The sequence below is a fragment of the Nyctibius grandis genome, chromosome 8, assembly GCF_013368605.1.
Source record: "Nyctibius grandis isolate bNycGra1 chromosome 8, bNycGra1.pri, whole genome shotgun sequence".
Classification (NCBI taxonomy): domain Eukaryota; kingdom Metazoa; phylum Chordata; class Aves; order Nyctibiiformes; family Nyctibiidae; genus Nyctibius; species Nyctibius grandis.
Genome location: NC_090665.1, coordinates 47,600,701 through 47,612,721, shown reverse-complemented (window position 1 = coordinate 47,612,721; position 12,021 = coordinate 47,600,701). Strand labels below are relative to the sequence as shown.

At 46.0% G+C, this 12,021-nt stretch overlaps 1 protein-coding gene across 2 annotated transcripts in view; it reads right to left on the bottom strand.

The window, feature by feature from the left end:
• ROR1 (receptor tyrosine kinase like orphan receptor 1) overlaps positions 1-12,021 on the bottom strand; it is a 195,927-nt gene that overhangs the window by 45,420 nt on the left and 138,486 nt on the right. For both annotated transcript variants that reach the window (XM_068406878.1, XM_068406877.1), the window contains exon 3: positions 1,807-2,094. In XM_068406878.1, coding sequence (XP_068262979.1) covers positions 1,807-2,094 — 288 coding nt within the window. The remainder of the gene's footprint in view (positions 1-1,806; positions 2,095-12,021) is intronic.

The following is a 12,021-nucleotide window of genomic DNA, read 5'->3' as shown; positions in this document are numbered from 1 at the left end:
TCAAATTTGTTGTGACCTCAGCGGGCTTTGGCCAAGAGGGTTTTGCTCTTAGTGTGAAGAAGCACTTACTCAGTGCTTCTGTTTTGGCAACTACTGGGAGGGCTGAGCGGGCTGGAGTGCGTGTCCACCGGCACAGCACAGATGGAATAGTCGGCTGCAGATATCAGGGGAGTCCACACTAATGAGTATTTGCTCTAGAAACTGAATAGTGAGATTAAATATTGCTCCAGAAAGAAGAAAAATACTGTTTTCTACAGAAGCATCTATAAAAGTATCATTGCCCAGATAAACATCTCCTACATCTCAGATACAGGCTAAAGGACAACAACTGCCTTATGAGAGACTATCTAATGATTAATTTCTCATTAGAATTTAGAAAATGTGGGAGATTTATGAAAAAAGGCTATGAAACTCATCCCATACATCATCCATTGTGTGTTATTTGTCCAGTTCCTAAGAGGATTAACCAGCACTCTGTGCAAACATCTTCATCTCAGTGAATTATTTCCCTCTGAATGTGGAGGTGGAGGAGAAGACACACAAAACCTGTTTCTTGTTTGGAATCTTCTCAGTCATAAGATCAGCTCTGAAGGCAATTATCTCAATATAAACTTTGACTTTGAAGAAAAAGTGCTTATTTTACCTGACAGGTATATATATCACTAACATGCCTCCAATCTATATCGCAAGCTGAAATTTCTCACTTACTAGAGACAAAGGAGGTCACTCAGGCACTTGAGAATAAAATAGTTTGTCTTGTCTGGTCTGAATCCACTCAGGTAGCAAATTAATCATAGAAAAATTTGGGTTGGAAGGGACCTTAAAGATCATCCAGTTCCACCCCCCTGCCACAGACAGGGACACCTTCCACCAGACCAGGTTGCTCCAAGCCCCATCCAACCTGGCCTTGAACACTGCCAGGGAGGGGGCAGCCGCAGCTTCTCTGGGCAACCTGGGCCAGGGTCTCACCACCCTCACAGCAAAGAATTTCTTTCTAATATCTAATCTCAATCTCCCCTCTTTCAGTTTAAAGCTGTTCCCCATCATCCTGTCACTACTTGCCCTTGTAAAAAGTCCCTCTCCAGCTTTCCTGTAGTCCCTTCAGGTACTGGAAGGTGCTAGAAGGTCTCCCCGGAGCCTTCTCTTCTCCAGGCTGAACAGCCCCAACTCTCTCAGCCTGTCTCCATAGCAGAGGGGCTCCAGCCCTCTGAGCATCTCCGTGGCCTCCTCTGGACTCGCTCCAACAGCTCCGTGTCCTTCTGATGTTGGGGCCCCAGAGCTGGACGCAGCACTGCAGGGGGGGTCTCACGAGAGCGCAGCAGAGGGGCAGAATCCCCTCCCTCGCCCTGCTGGCCACGCTGCTGGGGATGCAGCTCAGGACACCGTTGGCTTTCTGGGCTGCAAGTGCACATTGCCGGCTCATGGTGAGATTCTTGCCAACCATCACCCCCAAGCCCTTCTCCTCAGGGCTGCTCTCAATCCATTCTCCGCCCAGACTGTATTTGTGCTTGGGATTGCCCCATAAACACTGCTGTTTAGTGACCCCTGTGTTTCAGTCCTGCTTCCAACAGGCTTTTATGCAGTAAAAGCCACCGTTACAGCCAGCAACACGGGTACCTCAGCTGAGCAAAGAGCAACCAGGCGGGGAGGATAAGCTGCCATCCCAGAGACACTCCCAGAAATAGACTGAATCAGACCAGCTGACACCACTACATCAAGGCATTCATTTCCAGTGGATAAACACACCTTTCTCCACAGCTGTTCTTCTAAGCAATAGTTTGAACACTTGAAAAAGAGAAAACTTACCAAATTTCACAAACAGCACACCAGTGGTAGAAACGGTCTTCCTGCCGTTAGTCGCCACGCACTGGAAGTAGCCAGTATCCGTCGTGTCGAGGTTCCTTATCCGCAGCCGAGAGCCGTAGCTCGTGGCACGGAAGGAGATCCTCCGGGGCTCCTGGACAACCGGCGCGTCGTTCTTCAGCCAACGGACCGTCGGAGGAGGATTGCCAGAGACTTTACAGTGCAGCTCTGCAGTCTGGCCAAGGGTGGTGGTTATGTTATTCATAGGTTCATCGAGCGTCAAGAAGTAATCTGTTACGTAAAAAAAAAAAGTATTAAATGATAATACTCACTCATTGATGTTTCAGGGCCAGCAACAGGTCCAACATAGTTTTGCACGGTAATAAAAGGAACAAATTTTGGAATTTCCATTGCACTACAGTAACGTCGTATTTCTTGAAGACTTCTCTTCCCTCATACACTCCTTCCTTCACAACATCATCCTATTCAGCTTCGTTCAACACAGAAAAAGGAGGTAACACTGCTTCTATTTTTTCTTTTTCCTTTTTTCTTTTTCCTTCTCAGAGCCATTTTTAATTGATGTGCACAGCAGCAAGACAGTATGTTGTCACTGATTTGTAAGCACTCGCTGCACAGATGAGGAATAAGAATCATATCTAGGAGCTGAAGACTTTTTTCTCACTATTTTCCTTGCTAAGAGTGCTAAAGTTTATCTTAAATATGAAATACCTCTCATGATATGTGCAAGCAGAAGATCAAGAATTCTTTTGTTAAAACAGAGAATGTTAAATCATAATTTAGCAAAATTAATCTCCCCTAATCCATTTGCGAGCGTTGCCTTCTACTGTCAAGCGCTATTTCATTCTGCATCATTCAGGAAGGGGACTATTTCTAGTTAACTGTATTCAACACTTAATTAAATCCTTTAAAGGCACAGAGCGAGATGGATGGGGTACGGGGAACGGGAAACACGGGCTTTCATCTCCGTGTCACGGGTTCAAATCTAATGGTGGTCATTAGTGGCCAAAGCCCATTATCATGTGCTGGCTGTCCCAGCAGGGCGGCCCAAGAAGGAGAAATCCAGAGGCCGTGTTCTGCTCCTGTGCTCTCCGAGCCGAGCGGGAGGTCAAGAAAAGCCTATCACTAAGTAAACTTGTACTGTGCTGCTTATGCTCCACTGTTCTCAGGTACATCCACTGTTAACTCCAGCAATAAGCCTGCCTAAAAGCATGAAAAAAATCTCCAACACGTATAAAAACAGCTTGGCCAACTAACTTGCCTAACTAATTCGCTTCCCTAATTATTTACTTTAATCATGTCTTCACTAGCTACTCCCTTCATTCTGTTTTGAGCGTATCCACAGAATCAACCAGGTTGGAAGAGCCCTCTGGGATCATCGAGTCCAACCATTGCTCTGACACCACCATGGCAACTAGACCGTGGCACTAAGTGCCATGTCCAGGCTTTTCTTAAACACATCCAGAGATGGTGACTCCACCACCTCCCTGGGCAGCCCCTTCCAATGGCTAATGACCCTTGCTGACAAGAAATGCTTCCTAATGTCCAACCTGAACCTCCCCTGGCCAAGCTTGAGGCTGTGTCCTCTTGTCCTGTCGCTGGTTACCTGGGAGAAGAGGCCGACTCCCACTTCACTACAACCTCCCTTCAGGTAGTTGTAGACTGCACTAAGGTCACCTCTGAGCCTCCTCTTCTCCAGGCTAAACACCCCCAGCTCCCTCAGCCATTCCTCGTAGGTCAGACCCTCCAGACCCTTCACCAGTCTCTTTCCTTTGTATTTATCCGTATCTTTCCTTTGTATTTAAGCTGTTCAGCACCTCAGCTCTTACCCTGTATTTGCACAGCACTTTATACAATGCGTGCCTGTTCTCACTTGGTCCCAAGGAGCCATTAGGATAAACATTTAGCACAAAGGAACTGCCCACACATTTTTTTTTGCTGATCAACTCGGCCTTTTGATGTGCAGCTATGACACTGTGCAAAAAACCCCTACTTTTACCTACGCTCCTTTGGACCTAATTAGGAAATCTGTGTATCGGGTAACAAGGGCAGAGATCCTGGCCCTTGGAGAAGACGGACAACAGGGCTCCATGTCTCTCGCCGAAGGTGTCAGATTGGCCTTTCAGCTCTCCCGAATCATTTCTGCATGCTTCATTGCCAGACTAGAAACGTTTCTGACCTGCTATCTTAATAACCTCACCGGGAAGCGTAATCTAAGTCAGCGCACGTATTCTTGGGTTCTCTCCACAATCTGGGTTTAATAAAGTCACGCTAATAGCATGGAACTGGATAACTGCATTTAATTATCCAACGTTAACATTTCTATAACACAGTCATTTATACAATTCCTGATAACATTTCAAAGACTGCTTCAGACAGGGGAGGTTCAGGTTGGACATTAGGAAGCATTTCTTCTCAGCAAGGGTCATTAGCCATTGGAAGGGGCTGCCCAGGGAGGTGGTGGAGTCCCCATCTCTGGAGGTGTTTAAGAAAAGACTGGACATGGCACTTAGTGCCATGGTCTAGTTGACATGGTGGTGTTAGGGCAATGGTTGGACTCGATGATCCCAGAGGTCTCTTCCAGCCTAATTGATTCTGTGAACTCTGGAGCTCCTTGACGGCTAGGAGGCCGTCAAATGGAACATCTTGTCCTATCGCTAGTTGCCTGGGAGAAGAGGCCGACTCCCACTCCACTACAAACTCCCTTCAGGTAGTTGTAGACTGCAATAAGGTCACCTCTGAGCCTCCTCTTCTCCAGGCTAAACACCCCCAGCTCCCTCAGCTGTTCCTCGGAGGTCAGACCCTCCAGACCCTTCCCCAGCTTGGTTGCCCTCCTCTGCACTCGCTCCAACACCTCAACATCTTTCTTGAAATGCAGGGCCCAGAACTGGACACAGTATTCAAGGGAGTTGACTCCCTCTGACCTAAAGAAGAATTTCTTGGAACCACGACGGTTCTTATGTACAAAGCAATTACCATGCTTCTGAGAATCAAACAGTCTAGTGGCACTGGCCATTGGAAAGTCTGAGTTTTAATCCTGGCTCTGAGTAGCCTTGGGTGAATCACTTCAGTTGTGATTTTTAGAAGAGCCAAAGGGAAGTAGACACCCAAAGCCAATCAAAGCTCACATGGGATTTGTGCAACTAAGTCCTTTTAAAAACAGCCTTAAACCTTTTGGCTCAACCTCTCCAGCTATAAAGTGAGGATAATAATCCCTCTTACATCATGGGGAGGCTGTTATGTACATTAATGAGATAATGCTCGTAAAGCACTTTGAAGGTGAAAAGTGCTATGCTGGGATAAGCACTGTCATTATATTTTAAGTGCAATCTCAAGGTTTCAAGAACGTAACAAAAGCTAGTCCATATTTTAGAGTAGCACTCTATAAAAACATTTTGGAAACATTTTAATTTACAGAAGTATGGGAGAATAGCCGGAAAACGTTCTAAATAAAATTTAGCCCACCTATAATTTAATAATAGTCAAACTGATTTTTTTTTAATTTGTAAAAACAATTTACTGCTGGGCCTAGACCCTGAATGCCAAGTTTCAGCCCACAGAGATTTTTTTTTTTAATGGCTGAGTTATAAACCCTTGAAAAATGCTGACAGCCCCTTTACTATAGCAGCACTAGCGGGTGCCCTATAATGAACTTTTAAATGACTTGAGATAATATCTGGAAAGCCAAACCTGAAATATATTTCTGGTTTTGAGCCGTTGCCAAGGCAAACACAACACATCATAAGTCATCTTCATGATTCTAAGCGCATAAATTGGAGACACTGCGTATAAAATCTAAATATTAGGTATCCTTCATGGCCAAACTTCTTGCTGGTTTGATGTTACAGAATAGCACCAGCTGTGCAAGGACGAAATGTAGGGCGTTGCGTGTCTCAAAAGAAGAAAAGTGTGTGTATTTCCACAGCTACGTCTTGACATTGTTAAATAGGAGCCTGCCCGCTCATAATAAATCCTGAAGTATTCTACTACTTTTAAGTGGAACCCAGGTGGCTTTCAAAATAAAAGCTCGTCCTCTCCGGCCAAGGAATGTTAATCTCCTCTGTGACCACATGGTTACTCTATCTTAAATTACCAAAGACACATCTTAGAGCAGTAACACCCTGTTTGCTTAGAGAAGGATTTTGCTGGCCACAGTGACACCTTTTTTCTCCCAAGCACTGTGCTATGTGTTTGTGATTTCACTAGGTGTTTAAAGCACGGTGGGGATGCAGGATTAGACCCTGAAATGTTCTTTTTATGAGAAGAATTGTTGTTTCATTTATCTTTTCCTTTATGCTCTTCTGATCTTTTGGAATATTCAAAGAAAAGCTAAAATTAAAGTCTCCATTCAAGCTGTCACAAGCCTGAAAACAGCTTTCATCCATGTGCAACAGGGAGGCCAGTGTACCAAGTCACTTCCCATTACAGACGTGTAACAACACTTCTCTGGAAAGGAACATCTCCCAACCTTTTCTCAAGCAAACCTACAGCTGTGGGGACACCACTTCCAGCTGCTGGACCGGAGAATAAATTTAATTCCTGATTTGAAAGTTCAAATCTGCATTGCAGGGTGTAAAGCAACCACCTGACCCAGACTGTTTATTGCATTGACCTTTTTGCACCAAAAAGTTTAGCAGCTCACCTATGAGGAATGGCTGAGGGAGCTGGGGTTGTTTAGCCTGGAGAAGAGGAGGCTCAGAGGTGACCTTAGTGCAGTCTACAACTACCTGAAGGGAGGTTGTAGTGAAGTGGGAGTCAGCCTCTTCTCCCAGGCAACTAGCGACAGGACAAGAGGACACAGCCTCAAGCTTCGCCAGGGGAGGTTCAGGTTGGACATTAGGAAGCATTTCTTCTCAGCAAGGGTCATTAGCCATTGGAAGGGGCTGCCCAGGGAGGTGGTGGAGTCACCATCTCTGGAGGGGTTTAAGAAGGACATGGCACTTAGTGCCCTGGTCTAGTTGCCATGGTGGTGTCAGGGCAATGGCTGGACTCGATGATCCCAGAGGGCTCTTCCAACCTGACTGACTCTGTGATTCTGATTCTGTGTCCTAGCATACACTGGCAAAAAGAAATGCAGAAAGTGTCCCAGCCAGTGCCTGTAAGACGGCTAAGTTTAAAGATTGGTAACTTATAAAGTGTGTTTAAAGGGAAAGAGCCTGCTAGGTACATCAGAGGGTCCAACACAGGCTGCTCGATTTACAATACTGGCCTGGAAAGAAGCATTTTCATTCATTCAGAGCTCTGGATGATCCACGTTAGTTCAGTCCGACGCTACACTTGGACGTGCCCCGTACTCACATGTATCAGCACCATCATTGAGCTTATACTATTGGAAATTTCCTATGTGGAATTTTTCTCTTTGGAGAAAGTCAACAACCCAGAGCCCACCCAGCCTGAACATGCTGGAGGGACTTGCTGGTTGTTCCATATGTTCAATCAAATTGAGCTTTAAGCTATTCCAGTTCAGCTGTAGAAGGAACCAGCAGGATTTCTGACTGAAGTGTGGCCATAGACATGCTTCTCGCTTGGAAAAAGGATTAACCATTGATTGCTTGATCTGCTTGTAACTCATAAAGGAGGACAACTTTCAGCAGGTTCAATCTGCAGGTCTGATCAACAGACCCTTGTTATTAAACGTGGCAAAAGGCAGACTCCTGGCTGGAATTTCCCTCATTTTAAATGAATAAAAGTAGAGGAATGACAGTGGGAGAAAAGGGATACCGCACCCAACCGATGATTTGGCAATCAATCCGTATGAAGAATATCGGAGTTAAAGAAGTCCAGACAATCATGCGGAAACATTCAATGTCAACTGTCTTGGGACAAAAGGAGATACTCCACTGCCTTTGCTTGCCTGTCTTCTTCTCAGATTAGTTTCCTCAGCCATGTGTATGTGCAAGACTCAATTCGGGATACACGCTGCAGCTGCGTGTTGGGCGTTCTCTTCCCAGACACTATCCAGAGTGTTTAGTGCCACCTGAGGATAATCTACTGAACTGAAACAGGCTGACCACTGCCCGAGGCTTTAGGGCTTTTCAGATGTCCACATGTGACATTCGCTGTATTTGGGATTCTCAGAATTAATTGTTACTTTCTGATCACAGAATCAACCAGGTTGGAAGAGACCTCTGGGATCATTGAGTCCAACCATTGCCCTGACACCACCATGGCAACTAGACCATGGCACTAAGTGCCATGTCCAGGCTTTTCTTAAACACCTCCAGAGACGGTGACTCCACCACCTCCCTGGGCAGCCCCTTCCAGTGTCTAATGACCATTGCTGAGAAGAAATGCTTCCTCATGTCCAACTTGAACCTCCCCTGGCAAAGCTTGAGGCTGTGTCCTCTTGTCCTATCACTAGTTGCCTGGGAGAAGAGGCCGACTCCCACTTCACTACAACCTCCCTTCAGGTAGTTGTAGACTGCACTAAGGTCACCTCTGAGCCTCCTCTTCTCCAGGCTAAACAGCTCCAGCTCCCTCAGCCGTTCCTTGTAGGTCAGACACTCCAGACCCTTCCCCAGCTTGGTCGCCCTCCTCTGGACTCGCTCCAACACCTCAACCATCATTCACAGCTTACAGATTGCCCTGGGCCATAGGGGATGGAGGGCTTGTGGAGGGAAACCAGAGCACAGATGCCTGCTGACTTCAAAAAATTATCTGGGGCTGAGCACCTGAACCCCACTGCTTTTGGATAGGAACTGGACAACTCGCTGCCCCTCATGCCAATGTGAATTCTTAACACGCATCTGAGAGTTCACATCTGCCTCTCCTTTTATGAGCCAACTTCCAGGTTGAAGGACGGATGTCTTGGTGATAGCTTTGACGCTATAATCTGGCAAGGGGAAATGAAGCTTTTCTTTACTCAGGAACCAGTTTTATAGCACAAGTAGGAAGCCTCTAAACTTTATCACAAAAAAAACGTGATTTGGAAGAGGTAAACAAATGTCCACATCCAGCTATAAACCCAACTACTGAAAACCATCAAGGGATTTTGTTGTCACTTTAGAAGCTGCTCTGTAGTAAAGAGCCACGTACAAAAACTCAAACTATTAAAGGAAGGGTGTATAGAAAGGTATGTGCCTCAAGATTAATGCTGTGGAGTCAAAGAAAAGCTGTTATTTTTGACATTTTGACATAGCATCACTTTAGGATCTGGTTCTTATTAGCCCCTTCTGTGCCTTTTAAAGGTCTATTTTTTTTTTAAACCAAAAAATGTCAGGAAATTTGGAACAGAAACTTACAATAAAACACGTCCCTTGACCCTCTGATCTATCAATCTTTCAAATAAACAAAGATAGCTGGATGAACCAGGAAAAGTTTATTATATATAGTTACCTTATGTATAATGGTCAGATATTTACTGCACACACTGATGTTATATAAAAAAAATCCAATGTAAGTGAAGCATTTTGTGAAAGATTTTCACCACAAATGCCCAACGTTACTCAGGGTGGTTTCTTTTTCAGGTTGTGTTAGGTGACCTTCAAATTTCACACCCTGTATTATTTATAAACGAGACATTCAAGAAACACAAATTCTCCAATAAAAACGTACACTCCGTCAGTGGAAAAGCAAACAAAAGGAGCTAATGTACTGTGGCTAAAAAAATTTTCAAACAAAGTAGCAGTAATTTACTGCCTCGCTACTAACGGGACCCCACAAATAGAATCAGAATCCGGAGCCCCATCAGGGGAGCTTGATTTACCGAATATCCCCCAGATAATAAAGGAAAATAAAAAGGTAAATTGTGCATGAATGTGAAAGCTGTAATTCTTCCCCTTTCACCACGCGTATCAAATTCACATCCCGTGATTTCAAAAGAAAATCTGGAAATCTCTAAAGAACTGGGGCTAAAGTCAGGATCCACCTGGTTTTCTCCACGTTTGGTTTTGTTTATGTTTTTTAAGATGTAGTTTGCCTCAGAGTCCAATTCTCCCTGGGATATCAGAAAGATTTTCCCTAGAAGAGCTCACAGCCACGTCATATCCCTGCCTGGAAGGACCTTTAAGAAAAGACTGGACATGGCACTTAGTGCCCTGGTCTAGTTGACAGGGTGGTGTCAGGGCAACAGTTGGACTCGATGATCCCTGAGGTCTTTTCCAACCTGATTGATTCTGTGCGATTCTGTGACCTGACAGCTTTAGCCTGGCTCCATCAGTAAGGAGTGCAAGGCTGGGTTCTCCACTGGGCAAGCGCCCAGACCCAAGGGTCCATCAGCAGCATGGATGTGCCCACCAGGATGTCCTGCAGCCCCTTCTGGTGCTGTAGCTGCTGTCCAACCCACCCTGCCAGGGCATGTTGGGCCTGCACAAGGATCTCCAAGAAGTTAATGACACGCAGTCCCACGCACAGGGTAGTGGAGCAAACACTGCAGCTCTCCCATCCCCTGTTTTGGCCTTCCACAGTTATCTTCTGCTCTGGATGCCCACACCATCCAAGGAGGGATGCTTGCTACAGGTGATCCTTGTATTCATATGCCTTCAAACACTTAAATCCCAGCTTAACTTCAAACCACTGAGTGATTTGGGGTGTGTTTTGTAAAATCCTGACTCTTGCTGCCACACTCTCCGGGGAATGTTTGCTTTCTGTATAACACCCGGAGCACCACGAGACTGCTGAGTGCTGCTGCAACAGTGACCAGGCTGCCCAGGGAGGCGGTGGAGTCACCACAGGGAGGTGGTGGAGTCACCATCTCTGGAGGGGTTTAAGAAAAGACTGAACATGGCACTTAGTGCCATGGTCTAGTTGACATGGTGGTGTCAGGGCAACGGTTGGACTCGATGATCCCAGAGAGCTCTTCCAACCTCATTGATTCTGTGATTCTGTGTCTATGCCACACAGAGAGGCTGGGAGTGGTGCGGAGCTCAAAGCCTGGGCTTGGGATCGTGGAATGTCTGGAAATGAAAACGGTTCCCAACCCTGAATCATTCTAACGTTTTACATTCGTTTGCCAAAGCAGATAGGTCATGAAAGGGAAAGGAAAATAAGCAGAATCTGCAAACACTCACACTAATAGGTTTTCTTTGGAAACTCTAGGACCAAGTGAAATGCTTCTGGGAGGAGGAGGTAGCAGCACTGAGATAACATGCTCTGGTGTCCTCAGCTCTGGCTCAACCACGGCCATACACATCCTTGTGCACGGTCAGGGAGCTGCCATGGTGAAAGGAGCTCCTGAGGAAGCTGCAGGTGGGCAGGGGGGAACCAGGAGGACCTGATCAGGGGAAGCTGCAGCGATGGCATCGTTCTCTTATAAGTTCTGTAGAGTGAACGTCCACTGACGTTGAATCCTACTCACAGTTAAAAGAAAATAATATTTCAAAGCTGACTCTTTCTTGGCAAAGACTCCAATATTATCTTTGCCTAAGAATGAAGAGTTCCCAAACAATTCCTCTTCTGTACCAGATGTAAATAGGCTCTCGTTCAAATTCAGGCCTATCTATTTCACTGTAAATAAACCGATATCTGATGGAGGGAAAAGCCTACCCTTCCACAATTGTTTTTGTGGAAGAGAAGCAGCTGAATGAAGGGCTCTTAACCTTTCTAAATAAGGCTCAGGGAAAAGAAGAGCTCACAGTAAATCGGAAGCTTTCGCAAACAAAGAGCTGGAGCAGGAGCTTGTCCCGTGGTGTAAGGGGAGAGAGGGGAGGCAACACACAGGCAAGGAGACACGAGAACCTTTTCTTCTCAGAACGGGTTATTAGACATTGGAAGGGGCTGCCCAGGGAGGTGGGGGAGTCACCATCTCTGGAGGGGTTTAAGAAAAGACTGGACATGGCACTTAGTGCCATGGTCTAGTTGCCATGGTGGTGTCAGGGCGATGGTTGGACTCGATCCCAGAGGTCTCTTCCAACCTGATTGATTCTGGGATTCTGTGAGAAACCAGAGTGCCTTAAACAACAGGAAGAAAGATAGATTAAAATATGGTCGGGGCCACCTGCCTCGCCCGCTGGCACACCCCAAAAAAGAATCGCATTAAAGAACGGAGCACGGACCCTAAAAGCCGGCACCAGGGCAGAGCGTCCTTGTGAACTCCACTTACTCCCTATTTCATCTGGCCTTTTGGTTTTGCCTCAGATATCGCCTATTGCAGCAGCCGATGTCAAACAATTTCCGGATAAGGAAATTGCTTTAAGCCACCAAAAGCAAACGGCCGTGCCACGGCGAGCGTCAGGAGTGGTCTGTGCTCTGTGCGACGGGGCC